Source organism: Eptatretus burgeri, unplaced genomic scaffold (assembly GCF_056783735.1).
Source record: "Eptatretus burgeri isolate ZD-2024b unplaced genomic scaffold, Ebu_testis_v1 Ebu_testis_scaffold_171, whole genome shotgun sequence".
NCBI classification, from domain to species: domain Eukaryota; kingdom Metazoa; phylum Chordata; class Myxini; order Myxiniformes; family Myxinidae; genus Eptatretus; species Eptatretus burgeri.
Window position 1 is genome coordinate 42,515 of NW_028222121.1, and position 14,187 is coordinate 56,701.

General features: G+C 39.2%; 1 protein-coding gene across 1 annotated transcript in view; it reads right to left on the reverse strand.

Moving 5' to 3' along the window:
- LOC147007436 (IgGFc-binding protein-like) overlaps positions 1–12,572 on the reverse strand; it is a 51,503-nt gene extending 38,931 nt beyond the window's left edge. The window contains exons 1-15 of the mRNA XM_085867159.1: positions 12,458–12,572; positions 10,212–10,298; positions 8,982–9,092; positions 7,321–7,409; positions 7,011–7,148; positions 6,598–6,893; positions 6,148–6,425; positions 5,803–6,002; positions 5,504–5,651; positions 3,274–3,435; positions 1,611–1,699; positions 1,301–1,438; positions 888–1,183; positions 436–713; positions 91–290 (exon numbers count right to left, since the gene is read on the reverse strand). Coding sequence (XP_085723285.1) covers positions 91–290; positions 436–713; positions 888–1,183; positions 1,301–1,438; positions 1,611–1,699; positions 3,274–3,435; positions 5,504–5,651; positions 5,803–6,002; positions 6,148–6,425; positions 6,598–6,893; positions 7,011–7,148; positions 7,321–7,409; positions 8,982–9,092; positions 10,212–10,298; positions 12,458–12,572 — 2,625 coding nt within the window. The remainder of the gene's footprint in view (positions 1–90; positions 291–435; positions 714–887; positions 1,184–1,300; positions 1,439–1,610; positions 1,700–3,273; positions 3,436–5,503; positions 5,652–5,802; positions 6,003–6,147; positions 6,426–6,597; positions 6,894–7,010; positions 7,149–7,320; positions 7,410–8,981; positions 9,093–10,211; positions 10,299–12,457) is intronic.
- Between the last annotated feature and the right edge of the window lie 1,615 nt (positions 12,573–14,187).

Genomic DNA, 14,187 nt, shown 5'->3' on the forward strand with positions numbered 1-14,187 from the left:
AACAACATGATCGCAAAAACAAAACATTCACGATTCATTGTTGTGTGACTCTCCAGTGGAGGGTTTTTATTCATTTGTCCCGATACTCACATTGTAATAACTGTTGTCCTGCATACATCCACATTCCACTTCCGTGATACAATGATCCACATCCCAAACAAGGCCAGCATCACATTCACAACCCTCAACGCAAGTGTTCTGTTGTAATTCTTTCATTTCAGAGTTGGAACAAGTTGCAACAGTGTCGGGAACGCACATTGTGTAAGAGCTATTTGATGGGCATTGTAGAGCTGAGAGATAAGAAAAGGAAATCCTGGTCATAAAAACGTCTGTCATTAGAATTATAATAATTAATCAATAACACACACATGCTATATTTGCTGTTGTTATTTGTGAAAACAAAATGACAATCCCAAAAAGTTAATGCCATCTTACGACAAAGATCTGGTTTCCTCCATGTTTGCATTTGCACTCCATCAGCTGAGCAGGTGACAAAGTATGACTCCAAAGCTTCACACAGCGCTTCCTTCACCGTATCACGGACAACATATTCAAACACGCAGTCCTCCAAGAAAACGCGTGGGTCGAACTTGCTATGGCAAGCAGCAAAAGGGCCATTCTTCAGGAGCAACATCCCACAAGATTCGTTCCTTCTTGCTGTCTCCTTCAACGTTGCGTTCAGCTCAGGAGGTGTGCCATCATCATCAACATCTCTGTGAGTTCGGTCAAAAACAAAATTCGCAATTGATTGCAGATGTGTTCATTTGAGGTTTTTTGATCTTCATGAAATAATATCAATCAAAAAGTGCAACACACGACAAATGGCAAACAAGATGTCGTGAGGTATTTATTTAATGAAAGTAAAAAGGCAATGGAGACCAACATACTCATTGTTTTCATCACCAATCTTCCAGCTGTTCCCAAAATGTGCCGCATTGTCCGTCAACGTGCCATTCTTCATTCTGAAGTCGTTACTGGTCTGGCTGTCCATGTTTCCACAGAGGCCGCAGACCTTCTCAGAGAAGGTGTTTGGTAGACGCACTCGCACATTATGATGACCGTCGTACAACACCTCGAGGCCAAAGTCAGTAATCAGGTAACGGTAGCGACCCCAATGGAGCACATGGAATGAGTCTGATCCATTGGAGAATTTGTATGGCATGTTTTTAAGAACCCCATCCAGCTGCAAGAAATTAAATCCAGTTAGTTTTCGGGCAAACCAACAATGTACAAATCAGAAAAAAGAACAAATGCAATAAAGGTAAAACTGATTATGTTGATGTGATTGTGAACAAAATACCTTGAACCGCTTGCTTCCGAAAAACTGTACTTCCTTTCCATACACTTGCGTGAGCACTTCCCGGGTGTAGGAAACCTTGGTCTTCCCATTGCGATGCTCATTCTTTACCAACACCCGCCAATTCGTTTCATTGCAAAGCTGAACAAAGATACATATTTTTATAATTGTTAGTCTGTGATGTGGTTTTCACCAATTATTCATCAACTTCTCAAGCATTTACAAAAATATATTGCTGTTTTTCATGAAAATCTTTGTCATTTTACATCATAAATATCTGCACTCTTCTTTGAACAAGCTCACTTCACCTTACCTGTAGCATTACATATGTGGAGGTTCCTTGGAAATTAAATTTCTTTCCATCAAAGCTGGTGTAGTGAGGATCTCCCCATCCCGTGCATTCTACGTTCAAAAGGGAATCAATTATTGGAAATTAATCAACCAGTTGACTTGCGTTATCTGCCTTCTCTTGTAACAAACCGAATTAGCAATCTTTGCACTGCAATACAAACTCTGTGATGTAAAAACCATCGAAGTTTAATTTTGTAATAGATGATCATCAATGAGAAGAACAGAATGGAAAAACTGCCAAGAACCGTTCAAAGAAAAACAGTTGAAAGCTTTCACCTGCTTGGAAAGATCTGTGGCTTGAAATGTTATCAAATCAAAAATGCAAAATTTTGTGCCCGTTTGTCTGTCTGCCTGACTGGGATACATTCGGTCGTTACTTTTCACACACAAACGTTCTTGGTGGGAGGACGAATGGTTCCACGACGGCAGTTGCAGCGTCTAAATGTTCCCCTTCAAGAGTGTTTTTTCTGTGGAGGGCTAAATCCGAACGAAGCCAGACGGAGTGCTCTTCATGGAGTATTTTCAAGGCCGCTTCCAATCACAAAAGGAATAACAACAATGACATTCGCATCATATCGATGCTATTACAATGCAATATTAAAAGGAATAATATCCCCGTTTCCCAAGGGGTGTTTAGCCATTGGACAAATGCTGTGATGACGTGTATAAATAGATTTTCATGGCATTTTGTGTGACACCCCTCCTGGAGGCCAAAAAAAACATGAAACCACAACCACATCTGATAAGCTTTCGAAAAAGTCGAAACTGTTGTTTCACATGAAACTGAAAAGGAGGAAACCTGATGAACTTGAGGCATTATGTGCTTCTCATTGCACCCCCCCCCACCCCAAGCCTGGTGCTGGCTTAGTGGTTCGGGTGGTGGCTTGGGATTCTAGGGTTCTGAGTTTAAGCTCCGTTGGCTGCTGAATTAACACCAGGGGGTTGACTCAGCCTGCCATCCTTCGAGTTCGGCAAAATGAGTACCAGTGTACTGGTCCTGGTGTATGCCCCAGTTAGAATAGGTGTACCATATCCCTGAGTGTCGTAAAAGGCGACCAGGGTTGGCGTCAGGAAGGGCATCTGGCCATGAAGTATTTCCTCAAGAAAAAGCCAAAAGAAAAAACCAAAAAAAAAAAATGTGTGTAAAAACAGTCATTATTTTATTGCACACACCCCCCCCCCACCCCCCTCCGCAGACGAATTGAACAAATCCTCGATCTCATGTAATCCACATATACATATATATGTCCCAGAGAGGATAATACAATGACCGGTTCTGCCACTCCCTTCAGGAGGCGGTGCACGAGTTGCACGAAGAGAAAACAAAATTATATCTCGTAAATTTCCTTGCTGTTGTTGCTCGGATTCTTTCTATTATCAATTCCAAAGCCAGAATACTGTTCAGAACACATAATTAATTAAGATACGCTAATGTTACAAAAGCAAATTAAATTGCTCTCTCGCTCTGTTATCACTAAAAATGTCAATATGTGAACATTAATCCAGTCATCATCAAATCAGATTTATAAAAGTGGATCATGATCATTCAATGTTTCGGCTTTAAGATGCCAGTTTGAACCGACAAAAAAATCTCAACAGAACAAGACAAATGCAGGTTCCTTTACCTCTCGTAATGACCGTTGGAGTGGTCATGGAGGACATGGGGGTTGTTGTTGAGAGTGTCGGAGTTGGGATTGTTGAGGGTGTCGGAGTTGGGATTGTTGTTGGGAGTGTCGGAGTTGGGATTGTTGAGAGTTTCGTGGAAAGGATAGGTGATGTTGTTGTCACTAAATGTTCAACAAGAAGAAACAAATGTGAGTCCAGTGAAACTCCACCAAATGAAAACAAATTTCCTGAACGAATTGACACCATGTACACCATGAAGAACATTATTTTGGATTCAGTAAATGCAATCGTTCTGTTAATGCTCTGAAACACTGATTATATTTTATATCAAGAGCACTGTTTTTGGTTAAATCATATTTTGATGATCAATTTCCAAATCTGCGCAATATTAAAAGTGAAGTTTAGAACTTCATGAAATATTTTTGCTCACAAAATTCCTTGTGATATTGCAAAGAAAGTACAGAAGATTCCCTGTTATTGCCAGTTCACTCATGATTACAGCTCATGAGGAACTGCACGAATAATTGCAGAAGGTGAAACGTGAAATTTGTAAAATGCATTTTTATGCCTCCCTCGCTGAAAGCCGGAGGCGTTATGTTTTCAGGTTGTCCATCCGGCTATCCGTCTGTAAATTAGTCATGAAATGGAGATAACATCAGACGAGAATAAATGGTGAAAATTATGTGGGAGGATGAAGCACACAAAAATTCCATTCTCTGCAAAGGTTTGAGTTAATAAAGGCTGCATCACACTGCTCTGTCAGGATTTCCATTGTTGAGAGTTTTGTGGAAAAGATTGATGCGTGGAGGAGAAACATGGGCAATGCAGATGAAAGATGGCAAAACTAATGGAAAGGGCAGAAATTACAATAATACGATGGACAAATGGATTGTCTCTGAAAGAAAGAACAGCTCAGAAATGAGGAAGAGATTAAATATCAATGCTGATGAAGAAGAGCTTCAGAATGGATGATGCAACTGTTGTGGTCATGTGCAATGAATGTGAGAAGATGAGATTACAAAGAAAGGAGTAATGATCGTGATTAAAGGAAGAAAATCGACAGAACATCCAAAAAACACATGGATTGAAAAAGTCGAGAAAGATACAGAATGTTTGGGTCTCCAGGAAGCTGACACCATGGACAGAGCCAAATGGAGGAATGCCAACATTTGAACAACCACCTGAAAAATGGGGTAAATAGTCATGAACCCATTGTTGTTGACTCTCACGGAGGACCTTATGCACACATGATGTGTAAAACATGACATGAAAAAAAAACTTTCACATGAAGAAGAAAGGCAATAAAAAAATGGAGTAAGCAAATGGCAAAATATAAGTTACACACAACCAGGTGAACAACAAACAGCACAGCAATGTTGCATCTCTTTACTTATTATATTATTCTCACTTTTGTGATGTGATCTTACACCTCACCCCTTTGTTTGTGTTAAGTAGTGTTAAGTCGGGCAGTGGAATTTGATGTGCTTTACAGTTGATCTGCATTCCCTCTATTCCTCCACAATTGGGACAAAGAAGCTTAAAGGATCTGGTAAATATTTTTAAGTGCAGGCAAATTTTACCACAACTTCAATCGAAGCGACGCGCTAACCTCACTTGCTGCAATCTTTTTCCAAAGAAAGCGAGCAAAATGTCAGGAATAGTCACAAGAGGGTTTTGTTTCACAAACACACAAACATATTCAAATGATGAAAAGCATGATGCAAGCAAGCAGTGTGGATCACATATGAGTTCTGGTGAAAACGCAGTCCCTTGAGAATTGTGATTGAAACAAAAAGACGAAAATATCTTCCATCATTTGCAACAGACCAAAGCAACACAATGATATGTGAAAATAGTGAGAAGCTGCAGACATTTGTTTGAACATCAACAATGAAAACGTCACCATGAAGGAAATACGTATAATAAAGACAAACCTTAGAGTTGATTACTGACAACCAGTTCATGAATTCGAGCAAGATATTCCATTCAATGAAGAAACTTTCAAATCAATCGTTGAAAGAGAGAAGAAAATCCGAGTCCATGAGGAATGTTTTACATTTCCAACAATTGCCATCATGATTGAGTTTTACTTTCACATATATTATACAAACAAATTAAATTATTTGCAAGAGGAGAGGATTGTTTCTGCTCAGGGAGAGGATGGAAGAAAAAGTGAAAAGAAATGTTTCCTCTCAAAGCAGATGCCACTTCCCTTTGCTTAAATCTTACCTATTGGAACACAGCCCAAGATTCCATCTTCTTTCACTTTGCAGTGATTGACGTTCAAGTCACACGTGAAAGATACACAGCTGATATTTCCACCGGTTTGGCAGGTGCACTGTTGACTGCAACCCTCAGTAATGAAGGACTCATTGAACTGTGGAGAAATCCTCAGTGTCATCCTTGCCGATACAATTTCATGACAATCCAAAGTTGCAAACAACATGATCGCAAAAACAAAACATTCACGATTCATTGTTGTGTGACTCTCCAGTGGAGGGTTTTTATTCATTTGTCCCGATACTCACGTTGTAATAACTGTTGTCCTGCATACATCCACATTCCACTTCCGTGATACAACGATCCACATCCCACAAAAGGCCAGCATCACATTCACAGCCCTCAACGCAAGTGCTCTGTTGTAATTCTTTCGTTTCAGAGTTGGAACAAGTTGCAACAGTGTCGGGAACGCACATTGTGTAAGAGCTATTTGATGGGCATTGTAGAGCTGAGAGATAAGAAAAGGAAATCCTGGTCATAAAAACGTCTGTCATTAGAATTATAATAATTAATCAATAACACACACATGCTATATTTGCTGTTGTTATTTGTGAAAACAAAATGACAATCCCAAAATGTTAACGCCATCTTACGACAAAGATCTGGTTTCCTCCATGTTTGCATTTGCACTCCATCAGCTGAGCAGGTGACAAAGTATGACTCCAAAGCTTCACACAGCGCTTCCTTCACCATATCACGGACAACATATTCAAACACGCAGTCCTCCAAGAAAACGCGTGGGTCGAACTTGCTATGGCAAGCAGCAAAAGGGCCATCCTTCAGGAGCAACATCCCACAAGATTCGTTCCTTCTTGCTGTCTCCTTCAACGTTGCGTTCAGCACAAGGATTGTGCCATCATCATCAACATCTCTGTGAGTTCGGTCAAAAAAAAATTCGCAATTGATTGCAGATGTGTTCATTTGAGGTTTTGTGATCTTCATGAAATAATATCAATCAAAAGTGCAACACACGACAAATGGCAAACAAGATGTCGTGAGGTATTTATTTAATGAAAGTAAAAAGGCAATGGAGACCAACATACTCATTGTTTTCATCACCAATCTTCCAGCTGTTCCCAAAATGTGCCGCATTGTCCGTCAACGTGCCATTCTTCATTCTGAAGTCGTTACTGGTCTGGCTGTCCATGTTTCCACAGAGGCCGCAGACCTTCTCAGAGAAGGTGTTTGGTAGACGCACACGCACATTATGATGACCGTCGTACAACACCTCGAGGCCAAAGTCAGTAATCAGGTAACGGTAGCGACCCCAATGGAGCACATGGAATGAGTCTGATCCATTGGAGAATTTGTATGGCATGTTTTTAAGAACCCCATCCAGCTGCAAGAAATTAAATCCAGTTAGTTTTCGGGCAAACCAACAATGTACAAATCAGAAAAAAGAACAAATGCAATAAAGGTAAAACTGATTATGTTGATGTGATTGTGAACAAAATACCTTGAACCGCTTGCTTCCGAAAAACTGTACTTCCTTTCCATACACTTGCGTGAGCACTTCCCGGGTGTAGGAAACCTTGGTCTTCCCATTGCGATGCTCATTCTTTACCAACACCCGCCAATTCGTTTCATTGCAAAGCTGAACAAAGATACATATTTTTATAATTGTCAGTCTGTGATGTGGTTTTCACCAATTATTCATCAACTTCTCAAGCATTTACAAAAATATATTGCTGTTTTTCATGAAAATCTTTGTCATTTTACATCATAAATATCTGCACTCTTCTTTGAACAAGCTCACTTCACCTTACCTGTAGCATTACATATGTGGAGGTTCCTTGGAAATTAAATTTCTTTCCATCAAAGCTGGTGTAGTGAGGATCTCCCCATCCCGTGCATTCTACGTTCAAAAGGGAATCAATTATTGGAAATTAATCAACCAGTTGACTTGCATTATCTGCCTTCTCTTGTAACAAACCGAATTAGCAATCTTTGCACTGCAATACAAACTCTGTGATGTAAAAACCATCGAAGTTTAATTTTGTAATAGATGATCATCAATGAGAAGAACAGAATGGAAAAACTGCCAAGAACCGTTCAAAGAAAAACAGTTGAAAGCTTTCACCTGCTTGGAAAGATCTGTGGCTTGAAATGTTATCAAATCAAAAATGCAAAATTTTGTGCCCGTTTGTCTGTCTGCCTGACTGGGATACATTCGGTCGTTACTTTTCACACACAAACGTTCTTGGTGGGAGGACGAATGGTTCCACGACGGCAGTTGCAGCGTCTAAATGTTCCCCTTCAAGAGTGTTTTTTTCTGTGGAGGGCTAAATCCGAACGAAGCCAGACGGAGTGCTCTTCATGGAGTATTTTCAAGGCCGCTTCCAATCACAAAAGGAATAACAACAATGACATTCGCATCATATCGATGCTATTACAATACAATATTAAAAGGAATAATATCCCCGTTTCCCAAGGGGTGTTTAGCCATTGGACAAATGCTGTGATGACGTGTATAAATAGATTTTCATGGCATTTTGTGTGACACCCCTCCTGGAGGCCAAAAAACATGAAACCACAACCACATCTGATAAGCTTTCGAAAAAGTCGAAACTGTTGTTTCACATGAAACTGAAAAGGAGGAAACCTGATGAACTTGAGGCATTATGTGCTTCTCATTGCAATCACCCCCCACCCCAAGCCTGGTGCTGGCTTAGTGGTTCGGGTGGTGGCTTGGGATTCTAGGGTTCTGAGTTTAAGCTCCGTTGGCTGCTGAATTAACACCAGGGGGTTGACTCAGCCTGCCATCCTTCGAGTTCGGCAAAATGAGTACCAGTGTACTGGTCCTGGTGTATGCCCCAGTAAGAATAGGTGTACCATATCCCTGAGTGTCGTAAAAGGCGACCAGGGTTGGCGTCAGGAAGGGCATCTGGCCATGAAGTATTTCCTCAAGAAAAAGCCAAAAGAAAAAGCCAAAAAAAAAAAATGTGTGTAAAAACAGTCATTATTTTATTGCACACCCCCCCCCACCCCCCTCCGCAGACGAATTGAACAAATCCTCGATCTCATGTAATCCACATATACATATATATGTCCCAGAGAGGATAATACAATGACCGGTTCTGCCACTCCCTTCAGGAGGCGGTGCACGAGTTGCACGAAGAGAAAACAAAATTATATCTTGTAAATTTCCTTGCTGTTGTTGCTTGGATTCTTTTTATTGTTAATACCAAAGCCAGAATACTGTTGAGAACACATAATTAATTAAGATACGCTAATGTCAACAAAAGCAAATTAAATTGCTCTCTCGCTCTGTTATCACTAAAAATGTCAATATGTGAACATTAATCCAGTCATCATCAAATCAGATTTATAAAAGTGGATCATGATCATTCAATGTTTCGTCTTTAAGATGCCAGTTTGAACCGACAAAAAAATCTCAACAGAACAAGACAAATGCAGGTTCCTTTACCTCTCGTAATGACCGTTGGAGTGGTCATGGAGGACATGGGGATTGTTGTTGGGAGTGTCGTAGTTGAGATTGTTGAGAGTTTCGTGGAAAGGATAGGTGGTGTTGTTGTCACTAAATGTTCAAGTGGAACAAACAAATGTGAGTCCAGCGAAATTCCACAAAATGAAAACAAATTTTACAAACGAATTGAAACTATTTACACCGTGAAGAACATTATTTTGGATTCAGTAAATGCAGTATGTATTGGCTGATTCATCAAATGCAGTATGTATTGGGTGATTAATCAAATGCAGTATGTATTGGGTGATTCAGTGAATGCAGTATGTATTGGGTGATTCATCAAATACAGTATGTATTGGGTGATTCAGTAAATGCAGTATGTATTGGGTGATTCATCAAATACAGTATGTATTGGGTGATTCATCAAATACAGTATGTATTGGGTGATTCATCAAATACAGTATGTATTGGGTGATTCAGTAAATGCAGTATGTATTGGGTGATTCATCAAATACAGTATGTATTGGGTGATTCAGTAAATGCAGTATGTATTGGGTGATTCATCAAATACAGTATGTATTGGGTGATTCAGTAAATGCAGTATGTATTGGGTGATTCATCAAATACAGTATGTATTGGGTGGTCGCAAGACTACCATTATTCAAAGGTTTTCCGTCTGTCTGTATGTATGTAATGGACAGCTCTGGAGGCCAGAGGAGTCAACCGATTTTGATGAAACTTGACTGGTAGGTTCATACCCGGATCTAGTTGTATACATTTGAGCACAGTTGCTGTGGACACCACCGTTACCAAGCAGCAGGACTTTGAATTTTTTTTTAATCCGAAGAAAACAAGTTTTTAGAAAATCAAAAATGGCTTCCGCGATTTTATGCGAACTATCATCAACCTCTTTGTCAAAAATTTTCAGCCCGATCCGTCAAAATTGTATCTCTAGTATGCAATTATAAAGCGACCACCCATGTCGCCTACCGGCTTGAATATCTATATGTATGTATATATATATATATATATATATATATATATATATATATATATATATATATATATATATATATATATATATATATATATATATATATATATATATATATATATATATATATATATATACACATATACATTCCATAATCATTCTAATGTCATAATCAAAGTGTATTGGATATTCCATTTGAATTAAAATATGCAGTTTTTGGTCCAGGTGTTCCTCACCTGAAGTTGGAGGAGTTGTTGTTGGTTCTGAGGGTGTTGGTGTTGTTTCTGTGATCATTGTCGGTACAGTTTCAGTGGTTGTTTCCTCTGGAGAAAAGAAGATTTCCATAATTGGTTTATAGTTTCATTTGATTTCAAGGTTTGATTTGTTGTTAACACAAATAATGTAGTTGTTACCTCCACCAACAAAGTTGAAGTTTTGTTTTCACTCGTTTCTCTGTCTGTTTGTTACTTGTAAAATCGAAGAATTTTCAAATATATTGGTCAGTCAATTTTGTTATTCTGTTTGCTTGTCTGTTATTCTGTTTGCTTGTCTGTTTGTCTGTTCGTCACATCCAGGTCACAATTTTCAACTGATCTTCATGAAACTTCACCATTTGGTGGAGTTTCTCAAAAGGAAGAAGGCTTTTGATTGAGGTCAAAATGTCAACCGAGGCCAAAGGTCATCAACTCGGGCGAGATTTCTAATATTGTAAATTTTCATCTGATTCACAACAAATTTGAAGAGGAGTTTCAAATTTGATCATTGAATTCAACGACCTATTTTTTAAGGTCAAATATATTTCATGTATTCTGCAAGTATCATGCTCGCAACATCGTCTTCTTGTTACCTCCACCATCGAAGATGAAGGAGGTTATGTTTTCACCCCTTTCTGTCTGTTTCTCGGTTTGTCTGTGTGCAGGATATCTCAAAAAGATGTCGACGGATTCGTATGAAACATGGTGATTATGTTTGGTGTGTTACATGGAAGAAATGATTCATTGTTGGTGAAGATCCATGTCCGGAACCAGACCTGATAATATTTTTCAGTGATTCTTCATCATTGAATGATTGGGCGAAGCAATTCAGCACGATATATCAAAAAGATGTTGACGAACCCGGATGTAACTTGGTGGACAGAATGGGTGTGTGTCCCGGACAAATTGTTTGGATTTTGTTGACGATCTGAGTCCTCATCCGCCGACAAGAATTTTTTGAGTAATTCTTCACCATTGAGAGATCGGGCTCAAAAACGACATATAGCATATTTCAAAAATGTATTGGGCCAGATATGATCTCCTGCATCAGGCATAACAGGGTGGATGGATGCACTCTCTCAATTGCACTTCTCCTTTGATTGTTTGTCTGTTTGACTTTGTACAGGATATCTCAAAAACTTGTGGATGGATCTAGATTAAATTTTGTGTACAGCTTCTGTGTGTCACACGGAGGAAATTCTTCGATGTTGGGGAAGATCGAGTTCCGAATCCGACTGCAATCATTTTTTGAGTGATTCTTCACCATTGAGAGATCGATCCAAAAACCATGTGTGGCATGATATCTCAAGAAGTTGTGGATGGATTCGGATGAAGCTTGCTGGACAGTGTGAAATGGTGACCATCAAAAAATGATTTGATTTTGGTGAAGATCCGATTTCTAGAATATTTTAAAGTCATTCTTCACCATTCAGAGTTCAGGCCAAACCGACATATATGTCATGATATTTCAAAAAGTTGTGGATAAATATGGATGAAACTTAGTGGGCATGTTGGGTGTGTGGCTCAGACGAATTGATTCGATTTTGGTGAAGCTCTTACTCCGGATCTGCATCGGAAATTTATTTGATTTTGAAAGTGATTGTTCACCATTGGGCGATCGGGACAACAACGATATATCCCATCATATTTCAAAAATGTTTTGAACCCCGCATTTTCTTCTGGATGAGCCATTGTGTGGTGGAGGTATGCGCTTCACTGAATGCCCTTCCCGTTTAGGATGTGTTGCTTGATTCATGTTGTGTCCTGGGAAATGTATAGTTTGGTGTGTGTGGTTCCCTTTGATGAAGTTTGTTGTTTCTCATGGTTTCCCAGTCGCTGTCATTTCATTACCAAGTGTGCTACTTCTTCCCAATTAAACTGTGTTCTTCTTTTGGGTGTTTCCTTCCCTGTGGTGTGAATCCTTGTTGATTCTTTGGGTGTTGGTGCTATGATTGTTGGTGGTGCAGCTGAAGTTGTTGTTGTTTCCTCTAGAGAAAACAAGATTTGCATTTTTGATTTTGTGTTGCTGCATCAAAGAATGCTGCTCGTATGATGTTCTGCTTGATTTGTGTGGTGTTATGGCAATGGTATTACTGATACTGTCGTTGACTCAAATGTTGTTTACAGTGTTTGTGTTGGTTCCATAATAATTTTCATGTCATAATCAAAGTGTTTTGGATATTCTGTTTGAATAAAAATATGCAGTTTTTGGTCCAGGTGTTCCTCACCTGGAGTTGGAGGAGGAGTTGTTGTTGGTTCTGACGTTGTTGGTGTTGTTTCTGTGATCGTTATCGGTGCAGTTTCAGTGGTTGTTGTTACCTCTGGAGAAAAGAAGATTTCCATGATTGGTTAATAGTTTCATTTGATTTCAATGTTTGATTTGTTGTTAACACAAATACTGTTGTTGTTACCTTCACCAACAAAGTTGAAGTTTTGTTTTCACTCCTTTCTCTGTCTGTTTGTTACTTGTAAAATCGAAATTTTTTCAAATATATTGGTCAGTCAATTTTGCAATTCTGTCTGTTTGTCTGTTTGTTTGTCTGTTCGTCACATCCAGGTCACAATTTTAAACCGATCTTCATGAAACTTCACCTTTTGGTGGAGTTTCTCAAAAGGAAGAAGACTTTTGTTTGAGGTCAAAATGTCAACCGAGGCCAAAGGTCATCAACACGGGCGAGATTTCTAAAATTGTAAATTTTCATCTGAGTCACAACAAATTTGAAGAGGAGTTTCAAATTTGATCATTGAATTCAACCACCTATTTTTTTAAGGTCAAATATATTTCATGTATTCTGCAAGTATCTTGCTCGCAACAACATTGTCTTCTTGTTACCTCCACCATCGAAGATGAAGGAGGTTATGTTTTCACCCCTTTCTGTCTGTTTCTGTTTGTCTGTGTGCAGGATATCTCAAAAAGATGTGAACGGATTCGTGTGAAACATGGTGGTCATGTTTGGTGTGTTCCATGGAAGAAAAGATTCATTTTTGGTGAAGATCGATGTCCGGAACCGGACCTTATAATATTTTTCAGTGATTCTTCATCATTGAAAGAATGGGCGAAAGAATTCAGCACGATTTATCAAAAAGATGTTGACAAACTCGGATGAAACTTAGTGGACAGAATGGGTGGGTGTCCGCAACAAATTGTTTTGATTATGTTGACGATCTGAGTCCTCATCCGACGCAAGAATTTTTGAAGTCATTCTTCACCATCGAGAGATCGGGCTCAAAAACGACATATCGCATATTTCAAAAATGTATTGGGCCAGAAATGATCTCCTGGATCAGGTATTACAGGATGGATGTATGCACTCTCCCAATTGCCCTTCTCCTTTGTTTGTTTGTCTGTTTGACTTTGTGCAGGATATCTCAAAAAGTTGGGGACGGATCTGGATGAAATTTTGTGGAAACCTTCTGTGTGTCACAAGGAGGAACTGATTCGATGTGGGGGAAGATCGAGATCCGAATTCGACTACAATCATTTTTTGTGATTCTTCAGCATTGAGAGATCGAGCCAAAAACCATGTGTGGCATGATATCTCAAGAAGTTTTTGACGGATTCGGATCAAACTTGGTGTACAGTGTGAAATGGTGATCCTCAAAAAATGCTTTGATTTTGGTGAAGATCCTATTCTGGATACGATTTCTGGAAGATTTTAAATCATTCTTCACAATTCAGAGTTCGGGCCAAACCGATATATCTCAGGATATTTCAAAAAGTTGTGGACAAACACGGACGAAACTTATTGGACATGTTGGGTGTGTGGCTCAGACGAATTGATTCGATTTTAGTGAAGCTCTTACTCCGGATCTGCATCGGAGAATTGTGTGATTTTTAAAGTGATTCTTCACAATTGGGTGATCGGGCAAAAAACGATATATCCCATCATATATCAAAAATGTATTGAACGCAGTATGTTCTTGTGGATGAGGCATTGTGTGGTGGAGGTATGCGCTC